The following is a 15,316-nucleotide window of genomic DNA, read 5'->3' on the forward strand; positions in this document are numbered from 1 at the left end:
CAAATACTCAATAACTCCACCATCTTCCAGAATACAGATTAAGCCTACACCTTACCCACTCCCCATTCATACACCAACCCATTCATCTGCATATATGGGACATACCACCAATCCTGTAAGTCACACACTTGCCCTTACACCCCCAGATATGTGCTCACAGCTCCTGAAAATCACCAAAAAAATGCATGTAATCAGTGTGCCCTGAATGCACAGAGGATCCATCTGTAACGGATGATGACATCAAAATGTCAACCTTAAACATAGAATAGCCAGTCAGTTTACCAGCAGAATGACTTTATTCAGGAACAGCAGAGGAAGTACAATTTGGAACACGATAACTATGATAAATTGTAGGCAGTGCAGAGAACAAAGGAGAGGGGCTTGTTTTTAGAGAGGAAAGGGGTAAGCTGGGAGGAGGGGGTTTGAATCAAAGTTCACTGGAGAAGATCAAGAGTTCAGGTTGGTGGCAGCTTTTCATTCGCTGGGCTGCTGCTGGGCAAGGAGAAAAATCTTCCACTGCTGGAGTAGTCAAGAATGCTTTATCCTACTGGGTCTACAAATGGGAGTGAGTGGTAGCGCCCGAGAGCTTCCAAGTCCCTATTAAATAGGGTTTCCTTTATTCATTTCCACAGAAAATATTTAAATAGACGCTATGCCAAAAATAACAACCCTTCCAAATCTGACATTACACACAAATTGCCAACATTCACAGGGCTAACACCCATACACAGACATTCCCAAAGTCCTAAATCACAAGCGTGTTATTCAAACACCTTGAGTATGCCTGAATTACAACTCAAACCCTCTAAATAAACTTAACTCCCCCACCCTCAAAAAAACACACCCAGGACTTCCTGTTAGTCCCAAATATCCACATAGACCTCACCAACCCACACATGAGGATATCCCAGTCAGATTCCTACTATATAAAAACACAAATAAACCTCAAACTAGGAAGTCATTAAACATATTCCCAGGAGACTCGAATATGACATGCACAAAACCACCCACTGCCATGAAGTTCTACAATCCACCAGAGACCACAAAGACACATAAACCACATCTCCTGATACACACCACAAACCCCCCAAAACAAGTGCAAAATCTCAACAACCCATGAACACACAGACATACATCTTGCACTAGAAACATACCCACACAGTCCCTTCAGTCCCACAGAATAGGAGCATACACCACCACCTTAAGTCCCAAATGAACACGCAGTAGTGGGCTGGCTAAGGCTTCAGAATCAGAACCAGCTCTCCCCCAAAATTCTCACTCACTCACTCACTCACACACACACACACACACACTTAATTTGAACCACATGACGGATGTGCAGCACGTATTTACCAGTAATTACATAGCTACAACACTCTTCTTTGTAAATTCCATACACCTAATGGGTACCTACGGCCATCCTTTGTTTTTGCTTCGCTCCTCCATCAGCCCCACCTGCGCTCCGCGCACCTCGCCACAGCGCCTATACTCACGTGGTGAACTACCACCCCTAATTGCCGCAGACCCGCTCCACACAGCAGGCCCCGGGACACGGAGGTGACCAGTGCGAAGCCTGGACCCCAGACCCCCGAACGAGAACCCGGACCCGTGGGCCCCCAGTACCCCAGACCCGCAAGCGCGGACCCCAGACCCCGGGGACCCTAGTGTCCTAGACACCCGAACTCAGACCCCAATATCCCCGAGCGCGGAAGCCAGACCCTCATGTCCCCAGATGCCCGAACGCAGACCCCAAAATCCCGAGCACAGACCCCAAGCCCTCGGGCCCCCTCGTATCCCAGACCGAGTGCAGAACCCTGACCCGCGGGCCCCTGGTTCCCCAAACACCAGAGAACAGACCCCCAAATCACCGAGCACGGAAGCCAGACCCTCGTGTCCCCGGTACCCCAAACCCCCAGGCACGGACCCCAGACCGACGGGCAGCCTGGACCCCAGGTACCCAAGTGTGGACGCCAGGCCCCAAACCCGCCACCTCACGAGGACCCCGCAGGAAACTCGCAGGAACCGTACTCACCACAGCAGGATCCAGGCTGGAACACCGAACTGCCAGAGGGTCTGCGCGACGCACCTCAGCATGCGGCGAAGCCTCACATTGATTGACCAGGGCTACATTCCCCGCGGGCCAAACCTCAGGGGTGCACAGACCGCGGGCCGCCACCCCGCACGCCGGGGAGCGCGCGCCCTCATCTTCAAGCCTACCTCACGCAAGCACGAGGCGGCCACGCACGGCCCCGCCCCCAGCCAGGGAACCGTTAGGGAACGCTACCCCCGTGCCTGCGCAGGCGCGCCTTCTCCCACCGGCAGACTCAACAGATGCTGGCGGCCGTTGCAGGGGAGTGTCCGGGAGACTTTCAGCCCCGCAATGGGGAGGTGTGCGCGTGCGCGTGCGCGTGCGCGCGCGGGGCAAGTCCAAACGGGCCCTGAGAGGCCTGCAGGAGAGGCTTGAAGCGATGGGTCCAAGACCCGGGGGCTGCACGGGGACGACTACCCTCCCGCACTCTTTGCGGTCCTCCTGCCTTCTAGCCAGCGCGTGGGAAGTGAGCGCTCAGGGCCCTACCATCGCAGGCGTGCACTCCCTGGCCTCAGACGCGACCTTGCGAACGACCTGGGACAGGTGCCTCCGAAGAAGCCCGAGGGCCCCGCGGGCGGGCGGGCGGGCGGCCACCTCCGTCCCGACTGCGCGTCGGCTGCTCTTTCCCGCCTTTCTGCGCCCTCTGCGCCCGGCTGAACCCCTGAGCCCCGCAAGGTTCCATGGAAGCACAGTTCTGGCGGAGAATCCAGACCCGGGGAACACTCGAGACGCGATCTGCCCTGACTCCATTCCCAGACTTTCCCCGGGGCACAGCCTGTACACAACAGGTTTCTTGGCGGAGCTGCTCAGTGACTGTGAGCGTCGTCCACACAGCTTTCCTCGCAAGGCTCGTCTTCCGCCTTGGGTCGGCACGCGCCTGTTTCAGGTGACCTAGCAGGCGGCGTGGCCGCAGTTTTGCTCTGCCCTCCCTCCTCTTCTGGAATATCGAAGAACTTCAGTGCGCGTGAAAAAAGGATGCAACGGATTGCCCTGACTTTGTGTGACATTTTTGGAAGAAGCTTCAATCATGCCATCTCTTTCCAGTCCGTTGCCAGAGGAGGGCTGTTTCCGGGCACCGCGGACCTCGCGAGCGTCGCACGGCCCACCTCCAAGTGCACGGGAAGAAGACTCCACAGCACACAAGCCTGCTGTCTCGCCTTCTGCCAGTGTCCTCTGACTGGGTGGAGGTCATGGCCCTTCGCAGACCTGTGAGCCCTGTCCAGAGATGGCTCTCTCTGAGCAGTCACTACAGGCATGCTCAGAGACCAGCACGGGAAGGATTTCTGGTGGTGCCTTCCACCACCGGTCTTCCCAAATTGCATTTGGGCGAATTTGATTCCATCTGCTTCTGGGCTGTAGGATTTTGAAGCAGTACAGAAGTGGTTGCAGAATTGAGCCGAGATCCTTTTCCCACAGTGCCACTTTTGTATCAGTGGCCCCGGGAAGGCTCCCTCAGATCCTACATCTGAGCCATGAGTGAGAATCTTGTGGCAACTTGACGGAATGACAGGACAAGGGCAGGAAGCAGGAAGGAGGTGCTTTCGCCAGGTGCAGCAGTTTCCGTCGGCATCTCTCTAACGGGAAGTCGGCTGGAAATCATTTCAGGCTTCCCAAGATAAGAGCTCAAGGCCTGAGAAATGTCTCCAAGTTGTTTCTTTTTCCAGTCCCCAACACGGATCTTTGAAATTAAGTTCCCTGAGATTTGCCTGAATTGCTCTCAGCTCATGTCCCCAGCTAAGATCAAGGAAGCGTGCGTGGAGCAGCTGCGGGAGAGAACAGGCAGGGGTGTGTGTGGAGGGCCACGTGAGGGCTGCATAGGGTGAAAGGCCTGGGAAGTGTCCCATAGGGCCACACCATGCAGCTCCCTTCCTTCAGGTGGCTGGTGGGACGCTCCTGAAGTATTCCATATCAATATTGCCTAGACCTAGTCACGGGGTGTGTTGGGAGAACACTTAAAATCATGAGGAAATGGGGCAGGAATTGAGAAGTGACTTGTTCCACAACTGTAACACGGGGTGAGGGGGAGAAGCAGCCCAGGCCCTGGGCTCACAGTCCATGGCCCTTCCCCTTCAAAATGGCCCCAGGTTCCTTTTCACCCAACAGTGGTCTTTGGAGTCGGCTTTCCTTTGAGGAGGGTGGAGGGAGGCAAGAAGGGTTTCAGCGCCTTAACCAAAAGGAGTTCTTGTTCAGTGCCAGTTCAGAGCGGAGCCATCCTTCTCACGCTCCCTTTCCTTCCCCGACACCCTGCTGTCGTAGGAACTCTGCCGTCATGGCGGTGGGAATGAGGCTTGTCTCCCGAGACATCTGGCTTCAGCCTCTGAAGTTCTCAGCCCTCATCACCCTTGGCCCATTTCCTGACAGTCCTCTCTTCTCACAAGGAAAACACCAATCAATGCTCCTTCGCATCACTGTGTTCCCAATAAACTGACATTGACGTGAACCATGAAGATAAGAGTCCGTGAGATTTTGAAGGGGTGCTACCATGATTCCCACGTACATGGGACCCCATTCAGTGTGAGCCTGGATTCCAAAGAACGAGGGTCTACCATTTGCAAGCCCAGAGCAGGGCTTCCAGGCTCAGAGTGGCCGGCCAGCCCTTAGAGGAAGCTGGTTGTGTGAGTGGGAAATGGATAGGAGTGGATACCCCAGGAGGCTTTGTCTCAAGGGGCACATCCATTTCATGAGCAGGGATTGTAACGGCTCAAAAAACCAGGGCTATCGGGTCTTTCTATGCCCCTTCGAAGTAAGAAAGGGGAAGATCTATGCCTTCTTTCTGTCCTCACCCCCACTAAGCCTAGACACTCAGTGATATATGATGGCTCTTCCAAATTCCAAATCATTCAAAGAGCCCGCAGATACTGTGTGTGTGTGTGTGTGTGTGTGTGTGTACACAAATGAGCTTTGCAGTGAAGCCGAGATAGCACTCTGGAGTGTTCATATCCAAGATCTTTTTCTCACAGGTAAGGGACTAATAATAACTGGGTACGTTACACATTTTTGGTAGAGATGCCAGATAAAATAGAGAATCCCACCTCAATGCAAAATTAGATAAAGGGGGGAAAGATCTGCATGAAAAGTGTATCTCAAATATTGCATGGGACACAACTCTTGTGAACGCTGATTCCATGTTTATCTGCGATCCTAATTTAATTGAGTGTCCATTATTGTTATTTGCTAAAATTGGCCACCCCATTCGATGGGGCCCTCCGAATTTTAGAGGACTGTAGCACTTCTTCTGGGAATCTAGCCCCCAGAAAGGAGGAGAGGAGCCACATTACCAGGACAAGAAGAATCACTGTGCATATCCACACACATTTTGGGACCTCTCTCAACCTTCAACCGGAGAGAAATAGGCTTTCATTCTTCAAGAAACGAAGGGCGTACATTGACTTTTTGAGGCACAATGCATCTCTCTGAAGATCTAAAAGACACAGGTAACCCTGGGTTCCTGGGAGAAAGGGGCCGGGTTGCCAGGAGTAGGAGGTGGGAGGAAGAGGCGCCCCTGCGCAGCCCCTGTTGAAGGAGTCAAGAGCCAGGTAGGAAGCAGAGCGGGTGGAGGGACACGAGCCGAGGTCTCTGGACACAAAATCGAGCCAAGGAGCACCGGGTCACACCTTGGTGCGGTGAATCTGGAAAACAGTGTCTGAACTGCCTGGAAAGGCGCGCGCCCCAACTGTGCTGCCCCTGCATCGTTCGAAAGGAACCTGGGGTTCTGGCCCACCTGCCAGAGCCCGACTCATGGAATGTCTCCCCACCCCAGCCAGGGCAGGGGCCCTCCGCCCCTCCCCCGCCACAGAATGTCATGAAGTCCTGCGTTCTCGCCCTGTTTAGATTCAAACTTTTCCGTCCTTGGCTTGGGTCCCGACTGTCTCCTGGAGCAGCTCACCGTGTGGGGCCCGGACCTGACTTTCCTCAGTGTGGAGGCTGCCAGGCGGCGGCGTCCTCTGCCTGTGGGGATGGCTTTACAAGGAGGTGAGCCTTTGGCTTGGGTTGGACGTGTCAGGGCCCAGGCCACCCCTGAAGTCCTCGGGATTCAAATGTGACGCCGGCCAGGGGCACTCCGGTGGGGTTAGGCAGAGGAAGGGAGCGCACTGGACCCCCAAGGACAGCTGGCCTGGGGGCCGAGAGGCCGGGAGTCTGCAGAAACCTGCAAGGACCTTGGGGAGGGGCTCCTTGGAGGTGGGTCAGGCCCTGTCGGGGGAAACGCCCTGTGTGTGGAGAAAGGACGGCGGCCCTCTCGCCGACTCTCTCCGGGGGCACACGCCTCCTTGGGCAGTTTGCAGGGAGAGGTGGGAGTGTGTCCTGCCGGCGGCGCGGGCCGGGGCAGGCGGAGAGGCGGTCTTAGCCAGAACGTCGTTGCATGGGGCTGTGTGCGGCCAAGTGTGCAGTGACGTGTCCTCCCCGAGACCTGGGCCGGTGGTCACTCCGAGCCCACGTGTCCGCAGGCCACGGAGGCCTTGTCTTGGGTTCAGCAGGGTCGGGGCACCGGGAGGCCTCAAGGTAGGGCTCGGGTTCCTCAGCCGCTCTGGGTCGCTCTCCCTCTTGAGGAAACGCAGTTCCCACCTGCTTCCTCTTGTCCTGTTTTCTGGGCTGCTGGACCCTGGCCCTGTGTCCGGGGTGTGTGGATGGTTCTGAGACGGGCTTACCGCAGGGTTTGGGGGGAGCTTTCCTGGCAGAGATCCAGGTCAAGCGTTCTTGTTCGGTTGTGCTGGGCCGGGAAGGAGAGGGTGGGATTCCCAGGGAGCGTCGGGAACGGGAAGGCTGGCGGGAGAGGGGCCCGAATGGTTCAGACGCTGTCCGTTCACAGAGGCCCTACAGGTGCCTAGGAGGGACCTTGCAGAAGGTCCCCAGCTGCCAGGGGGCCCGCGGAGGCCACTTCCCACAGGTCAGGGGTCCAGCCAGGCCCACGTCTTGGGAGGCAGCCCGTGAGGCTGGAGAGTCGTGTCTGGGGGGTCCGTGGGTGGTTCTCAGAGGCAGTGCTGGCCCAACCGCCTGTGCAGACAGGATGTCGTGGTGGGAGGGGCGGGGGCGGGAGTTCCCTGCGGGAGGCCAGAGCATGGACATCACTCTCGGACACTGGCAAACCGCACCTTTTCCCGTGATGCCCCTCACGCGATGCCACGGGATTCACTGCTCTGCTCCCCGGGGCTAAGGGGGCCCCGGGTCCTCCCTCCCGGCTGCGGGTTCTCTGACCCCATCCGGCCCTTTCCTTCTGTCCACAGCATCTGCAGTGCTGGGACCCCATGTGGCCACGGACCCAGGAGCCTCCCTGTCTGCTTTCATGGCACGGCCCTTCCCCGCACCCACTGCCGGCGCCCCTCACCGGCCACTGTGGGGGCAGCACCCGCCGCCCCTCATGACCCCGCCATTCCCTCCTGGTGGCCCCCTGGTGCTGCCAGCTTTCTCCAGGACTCCGCTGGTGGCAGGAGAGGCTGGCCTCGGCCCCAATGGGACTGGGACCTGCAATGTCATTGTGCAGGTCCGGTCAGAACAGGGGTGCTCAGTGACCCCCCAGACTCAGACCATCGTCCTCACTCAGGCCCCCCTCAGCTGGAGTGCTCCAGGGGCCCTCTGTGGGGGTGCTGCGTGTCCCGCACCCCTCTTCGTGACAGCCTCTGCGGTGGAGACCAGCATGCCTGCCTCGGCCCATGGGGGCTCCCAGGCTGGCAAGGGAGGCTCGGCCCCAAGCCTTCCACCTCCGGCTCAGCCCCCAGCCGCGCAGCTGACCACCGTCGTGCCCCCAGTCGACGCCAGGCCACAGCCTCACGGAGCTTCCAGGAGCCGGACCACGGCCTCGCCCGAGGACTCCTGTAACCCCAAGAGTGTTTACGAGAACTTCCGGCGCTGGCAGCGCTTCAAGTCGCTGGCCCGGAGGCACCTCCCGCAGAGCCCCGACGCAGAAGCTCTCTCCTGCTTTCTCATGTGAGTGGCCTCTGCTCTCTGCTCTCCTGCAGCCCTCACGCAAGCCCACCTTGGGGCGCGCACACAGGGCGGTGATCTAGGGCCGCTGGGAAGAAGGGCTGCGGCCGGGTCCCTGCTCTAGGAAGGCACGTTCTGGTCCAGGACACCTTTCAGTCACGCATCTCAACTGACATTGGGGTGGTGGTGGTGGGGGGGTTGTCCAGCCAACCTGTCCCTTCCAGAGACATCACGGTGACATTCGTCCGTGAGGGTCCGGGTGTCAGAGGAGGGCCTGTGGTTTGGGTGCCGCGCTCTCTGTCACCCTGCCTCCTGGGAACATGGGCCTGGGGCATCTCACGGCCAGGGGACCAGCGCAGCAGAGGAGGCTTGGGACGTGCAGGGCCCGCAGAGGTCCTGTGCGGGCCCCACCCTCGCTGTCCCAGAGGATCCCTCAGAACGGGAGGGGAGGGAGCAGAGGTGGTGCAGGGGTGAGGGTGTGGGATCCTTCCTGCAGAGGTCTGACCAGGCAGGCCCGACCATGGCATCTGGGGTCCCTCCCGAACACGGGGTGATGGCACTTCCTGCAGAGGCTGGACTCATTGCTGGGTACCTTAATGTCCGCGAGTATTATTACTCTGAGAGGCAGAGTCCAGAAGGACTGACTTGCCAGGCCACCACGTCCCTGCTCCTGTCAGTGGACAGTCAGCCTGGAGCCCAGGGCCCAGGGCTGGTGTGGTGGGAGGCGCTGACCGTGGTGGTTGAGAAGGTGGATTGGCACACCCCGAAACCCCCTGTCACCTGCCAGCACTCGGTCATGCTGGGTGGGGGACACGGGCTCCAGAGGACCCGGGGCAGGCTGGGGGTGACCGGACTGCAGCCGGCCCCTGACCCCGACGGCTTACAGCCCGGTGCTGAGGTCCCTGGCGCGCCTGAAGCCCACGATGACGCTGGAAGAGGGAGTGTGGCGGGCCGTGCAGGAGTGGCAGAGCAGAAGCAACTTTGACCGCTTGATCTACTACGAGATGGCGGGAAAGTGAGTCAGGGTCTCTGGCCCGGGGCTGCTGGGCGAGTGGGCCGGGGGCAGGGTCTGGCTGTGCTGATGCTCGCTTGTCCCAGAGGGCCGCCCTCCCCACCTCCCTGGCGGTTCCACCCTCCCTTGCTCTGGACCCACCGCTGCCTCCACCAGAAGGTCTCAGGACGGGGTTGGGGAACCTGAGGCCGCCTCGCCTGGGGTCGGACTCCCTCCGAGGGGGTTGTGGAGGCGATGCGCCGGACAGCCCGCCTGCTGCCTCCTTGGTGGCCGGGGCCACGGCCGTCCCTCCAAGGCCCCGCCTCTCCCGGTCCCTCAACCTGCTGCTGGCCTTGCTGGCTCCAGGGCCGGGCCCCCTCCTCAGTGCGGCCTGGGCCTCCTCACCCCCAGGTTCATGGAGTTCGAGATGGAGGAGGAGATGCAGATGCAGAAGTTACAGTGGGTGAAGGTGGCCCAGGGCCTGCCTCCCCCAGCGCCCCCGAAGCCTGAACGGCGGGGGCCCCCAGCCGCGGAAGCGGGCCCGCAGCCAGGTAAGGCCCCCGCATTCCCATGACAGCTGGTGGACCGTGGCAGTGGGGGCCGAGGGAAGGCCTCTGTCCCTGTGTCGTGTCTGCTCCCACAAGGGGACATTGTCTGGCCTTTGACCAGAGCAGCCGGGGGTCTCAGCTGCCCTTTGTCAGGACGGGTATTGACCGAGTGAATTTCTTGACTCCTCTCCCCACGCCTGTCAGAGGACCCGGCACAAAGTCTGCCTGGGAAGTGGGCTGTGGGGAGACCCTTGGAGGATCGGTGGGTCCGCCCTGGCTCACGTGGCTGGCTGTGAGACGCTCCTCCTCCCCGCTCTGCCAGTCCCACGGTGCCCACAGCTTCCGGTGGCCCTGACCCAGCCCCCAGGGACATCAGTGTCCCCCAAACTCTGCCCTCCCGACGCTCTGCCGGAGCCCCTCACGCCTCCTCCCTCCTTCCCGCTCTGCCTCAGCGTGCGTTCCCAGGAAGGCGGGTTCCAGGGCCCAGCCCTCCCGCCAGCAGCCACGCAGACCCCCGCGGCGCCCGGAGAGCAAGGCGCCCAAGGAGATCCCTCCAGAGGCTGTGAGAGAGTACGTGGACATCATGGAGGGGCTGCTGGGGCCGGGCCACTCGGCCCCAGGGGGCCCGGCAGGTGAATGCGGAGAGGATGGAAAGGAGCCACAGCAGAATGAGGCCGCGACCTACCCGGACCCGGGTCTCCTGAGCTACATTGACGAGCTGTGTTCCCAGGAAGACTTCGTCACCAAGGTGCGCTGGCCCGCAGCCTGGTGTCTGGAAGATTCCAGGGATTGGCACTCCAACGCCCAGATCGGGGCTGAGCTCAGGCCTTTGGCATTAAGCTCTTTCCTTGTTCCTGGGCTGTGTGTGCATGTGTGTGTGCATACTTGTGTATTTGCCTGTGTACATGCAGGCATGTCTGTATACTTCTGTGCGTGCAGGCATGTGTGCACACATGCCCAAGCATCGTGTTTGTGTGTACGTTTGTTTGTACCCGTGCATACCCGTGTCTGTGTGCGTAGAGGCCTGTGTGTGTGTATTTGTGCCTTGTGTGGATGTCTTTGTGTATGTCCGCATGTGGTCCTGTGTGTCTGCTCACGTGTGTGTCTGCCTAGGGGTATGTCCTTTGTGTGTCTGAGAGTGCACGTATGTTTTGGGGGTGTTTGTGTGTGTGTGTGTGTGTGTGTGTGTGTGTGTGCATGCCCAGGTTTTGTCTGTGTACATATATGTGTGAATGTGTGTCTGCACATGTGCATGCGTGTGTGTGTGTGTGTGTGAGAGAGAGAGAGAGAGAGAGAGAGAGAGAGAGAGGGAGGGGCCAGTGACTGTAACGTTAAAACCTCTCCCACCATCTGGAGAAGGATGGGTGAGTCTTTACTTTCCCACATTTCCTGCAGACCCTCCTGGCTCACAGGGGGCTCCCTGCCAAGTATGACCCCAGCCTCTTTCCTCTGTCCCAGGTGGAGGCAGTCATCCACCCCTGCTTCCTGGCGGAACTGCTGTCCTCGGAACCACAGCTGGACCTCCTGGCCCTGGCTGAGAAACTGGAGCAGGAGGAAGGACTCAGCCTTGCAGAGGTGAGCCAGGGGAAGGACGGGTTCCAGGCAAGCTGGGGGATGGAGGGGACCCAGGCGATGCAGGGGGGGGGAGTGGGGTCCCAGGTGAGCCCGAGGAGGGGACTCCAAAACAAAGACCCACATGACTCTGTGCCCCCTTTGCTTCTTGCGAATCACAGCACTGGGGAGGCCAGCGTCGGGTGGGCACAGAGCCGAGAATGGGAAGTGGAAGATGGGGAGCCTGGGAAGGGAGGGAGGGAGGGAGGGAGGAACGCAGGGGGATGACAGCAGAGCCACAGCCTCGTGGGTCACCCTCCCTTCCTCTCCCAGTGCCACTGTCCCATCCCCCCATCTCACTGGCCTATGCTGGCCAGTCACTCTCACCTCCTTCCTCAGCTGGTGGAGAAACGACTGATGGCCTTGAATACGGAGGAGGGTGTGCAGGCACCCCCACGCCTCTGCGCAGCCCGGTCGGGCCCCACGCCTGAGCACGAGACCGGTCCCGGGAAGGGGCTGGGGGTCAGCGACAAAGCCTGCCCAGCAGACACTGACGGCCAGGACCTTCAGAGGCACGGCCGAGCACAGACACACCTGTCGGGGCCCAGAGCCTTTGCTCTCTCTCCCGGACGACAGGAGTCCCCTGCACCTCGAGCCGGACGGGTCCCCTCCCCTCCCCAGGGTCAAAGGTGCGCCTACCCTGGACTGGGCCCCAGGGATGCCCCGGTTCTCAGAGAGGCCCCTCCTGCTAGGGACACTCGAGGGCTGGCAGATGGGTCCAGTGAGGACGAGGAGGAGCTCCCCAGCCTGGCCTTCCTCCTGGCCTCTCAGCACAGCCTGCTGCCCTGGGGGCTCTCCCAGAGTCCCGCTCCTGCCTCAGTCATCCCCAGCCCTGGCGGTTGGGGGCCACGGGGGGCTCCACGGGCCCCCTCTCCTCAGAGAATAGGCCTCGGCCCGGCCACCCCCCCAGCTACAAAGTCCAGGAAGCGGGCTCTGTGTGAGGGTCCTGCCTCTGTGGCGAAGACGCCCCTGCCTGGGGCCAACCTCAGGGTGTCTGGGAGGCCGGCCTTGGCTGTGGGGCTGGTTCACCCCTCACAGCCTGCAAAGAGAAGGTGTGACTCCTTGGTCACAGGGAGGAGAAGGAAGCGTCACTGCAGCCAGTAGGGAGAAGTGGGCCTGCCCTCCAGGGCCGGCACACCCCGGGGACCCCAAGGAGCCTAGGGGGTCCTTCTCGTCCTGGTGCTGATCCTGATTGCGGGAGGGAAGGAGGGAGGGAGGAAGGGAGATCCTAAGGGAGGTCGGGAGGGAGGGAGGGACGGAGGGAGGGAGGGAGGTCATGACCGTGGGGGCAGGGTGGCAGCAGCCCACTGGGGCACCGTGTGTAAATGGGGAATAAAGTTAGTTTTGTGGTTAACGCTCTGGGCCACTGTCTTCCTCCTGGCGTGTGGGCTGCCGCCGGGAGAGGGTTCCCCACGGGATGGAAGGGCCTGAGAGGGGCTTCCTGGGGCTCCCGTCACCATCCGGACCCCTGAGCGTCCAGGGATGGGGAGCCCTCTGCACCACGACCGTTTTTGAGAATGAAGTCCGCAGACAGCCCCATCTTCCGGAGCTCCCTCTGCCTCCCCGAAGCTTCCGCCACGGGTCCGACTGGGCGGGTGGTCCTCAGCTCCCGCAGGGCTCCCTGTGCGGGGCCTGAGGAGACGGGCTCTGGGCCTGGGGCTCGTGGTAGCTGGAGCGTCTTCTGGTCCCAGTGGGATCACCGAAATAGGAGGGCCAGTGGGGGATCCTCCCAATCCCAGTGAGGACAGACACGGGGCATGGATGAGGGCAGATGGGGGCACTGGCCACGGTGTGCACGCAGGAACCACAGCTGTGGCGCAGGCGGCAAGTCCCGTGGCGGGATTTCTGGACAGGGCCATCTTCTCCAACCATGCAGGGAGGTGACCCTGCTGCCCCCCACAACTGCCCTGCACCTCCCAGTCCGCCCACCTCCCCTCAGTAGGAGTGCTGGTCCCTTCCAGCCCCTACCCCTGTCCCACCCAGATGCTCTGATCCAAGGAGCCAGCACCCAGGCCCTCACCGGCCTCCACCCCAGCCACGGCCTCCTCTCCAGGTTCTAGATTCTCGTGGCTTTTCCGGGTTTGGTGAGGCCCCTACAGCACTCAGCACTCCCAGATGTGCTGTTCCTGCAAGCAGGATGGGGCCAAGGCCATCCAGGTCCAAGGGACACCTGGCCCTCTGCTTCCCTCCTCCCGACCCCAGCAAAGAGTTTGGTGAAGAAAGGAACTCATGCCGGCGTCCTCATCCCGCTGCAGAGAATCCGCAGGCCACCCCACAGGGGCTCCTCCCTCTCCAGGCAGGCGGCTCTGGAGTGCTCCCCACCCTCCTGCCCCTTCCCGAAGCAGAGGTTTCCTCTTGGTCGCACTCCCCAGCGGCTGCCCCTCACAGAGAGGAAGGGGCTCAGGGGCCCAACCAGACCCAAACAGAGGGCCCCCCCCCCCCGTGCCTGTCACCCCGCCGTGTCCCTGTCCATGGTGTGCGCCTAGCGGGCGCTGGATGCTAACGGCATCCGCGAAGATTTGCCTCTTTTCCTTGGAAAATAGAAGGTCTGTGCAGCGGGAAGGAAATTAAGTGGAGAAACGTTTCAGATTTTTATGGCGGCCAACCTTCCTCGCCACAGAAACACTTAGGAGAGGTGACAGCTTGCGGGGACGGTGTGGCAGGGCCAAATCCGGAGGGAGCTCCCAGGAAGTGAGGACGAATCTGCGGTGAGGACCAGGTCATCCGGGCACCTGGGGAAGTCCCGGTGCTCACCCAGAGCGGGCCCAGCTGTGCTCTGCACCATCCAGCGGGGCAGGTCCCGGTCAGCTCGCTGGGTCTCCAGAGAGCCTGCAGGAAGCCAGGCTCACGCTTTCCCGAGAGCACCGAGGGCTCCGGGCGGCCTGGGGACCTGGGTGGCCCTGTCAGTCGGCCTCGTGGGTTTGGCTGCAGAGCCTCCTCCTGCTCCCCTAGGACAAGATCCAGCAATGGGTCCTGGAGTTCTGGGGAATCCCTTGGATAGAGGAGCATTCCTGTCACCACTGAGGACAATGCTGTGCCTTCTGAGGGCACCCGGGAAGCTCGGGCTCCCGTGGCCACCCTTCCGTGCCTGCATGTTTGTTCTTCATTCAGAGATGCGTGTGTTCCTCACGCCACGGTGCGCTGGGCGGGAAGAGGAGAGCAGCCAGCTTGTGGGATCCTGGCCAGGGCGCCCCAGTGCCCCCACACATGGCGCTCGCCCAGCGGCTGGTAATGGGCAGGCTCTGCCTGTGTCCACGCCTCCATTCATCATCCACTGTCCCTGGACGCAGGTGTCACAGGAGGCTCTGGCCAAGAAGGATGGTGTGGGGGCTGCGTGTTCAGACAGACAGTGGGGCGAGCTGGAGCCATTCCTGCTCAAGTGTCTGCTCTGGAGAGTCTGGGCTTGGATAGTCGCCACTTGTCGGCCCCCTGGCGTATTTGTTGGTGGGACCCTCCCCCAGACAAGCTGGCAGCGGGCCCCACCACCCAGCACATCCACTGGGATGGCCCCAGGCATGACTCCCTGAGTTCTGAGGGCCTGTTTCCTCTGGTATGCCTGTGCACACCTGGGCCCTTGGTGCTCATTTTCGTAAAATATCTTGGGGTTACGCTGTGCTGTCTGAGGGTTCGTTCTGCCATCCTCCCTGGGTCTCTGAAAGTCAGATCTCACTCTCATTCTATCGTCTGTGTTTGGAATGTACTTTGAGTTGGTTCATTCTGAGGATCCAGTTTCAGGGATGCGTGTTGTGTGAACGTGTACAACGTGTCTGGACGTTGTACGTAGAGATGTTTTCCACCCACAAACATAAATTGCAGAGGGATTCCTAAGGTTTTTGTAGCTTATAAGACTCCTAAGAATATATAAATGGAAATATAGTTCATGGAAAATTTTTCCTGTACCTTTCAATCCAATGTGGATTCTAAGCATTGTGCCAAGATAGTCTCAGAAGTATATACAAACAGATCAACCAGTGACCGTGAACGTATGGTGGTATCTTCAGAACTAGGAGGTGCATTAAGATCAGACCCCATTCTTCCCTCCCTATTATTACCTGGACACTGGCTTTGCAGGATCCCTAGTGCTGTCTCAGAGAGCAGAAGATATTGTACTGTTCCAGTCTCTGGGTACTCTGCTAAATGTGTGTCCTGTATCTGGGC

General features: G+C 60.0%; 1 protein-coding gene across 1 annotated transcript; it reads left to right on the plus strand.

The window, feature by feature from the left end:
- Positions 1 to 5,479: 5,479 nt before the first annotated feature.
- Positions 5,480 to 12,343, plus strand: LOC125083895 (NUT family member 2G-like). The gene is made up of 8 exons (XM_047700898.1): positions 5,480 to 5,523; positions 5,921 to 6,061; positions 7,312 to 8,011; positions 8,895 to 9,023; positions 9,411 to 9,550; positions 10,000 to 10,295; positions 11,006 to 11,122; positions 11,498 to 12,343. Exons 1-8 carry the CDS (start codon positions 5,493 to 5,495, stop codon positions 12,260 to 12,262), a joined length of 2,319 nt encoding a protein of 772 aa, XP_047556854.1. The 5' UTR covers positions 5,480 to 5,492; the 3' UTR covers positions 12,263 to 12,343.
- Positions 12,344 to 15,316: the final 2,973 nt, after the last annotated feature.

The sequence above is a fragment of the Lutra lutra genome, chromosome 13, assembly GCF_902655055.1.
Source record: "Lutra lutra chromosome 13, mLutLut1.2, whole genome shotgun sequence".
NCBI classification, from domain to species: Eukaryota; Metazoa; Chordata; class Mammalia; order Carnivora; family Mustelidae; genus Lutra; species Lutra lutra.

Coding starts and splice junctions, on each gene's coding strand:
- LOC125083895 (XM_047700898.1), top strand. CDS start 5,493: ATGCATCTCTCTGAAGATCTAAAAGACACAG. Junction 9,551..9,999: donor GGAAGCGGGCCCGCAGCCAG/GTAAGGCCCCCG, acceptor GCTCTGCCTCAG/CGTGCGTTCCCAGGAAGGCG. Junction 10,296..11,005: donor AGGAAGACTTCGTCACCAAG/GTGCGCTGGCCC, acceptor CCTCTGTCCCAG/GTGGAGGCAGTCATCCACCC.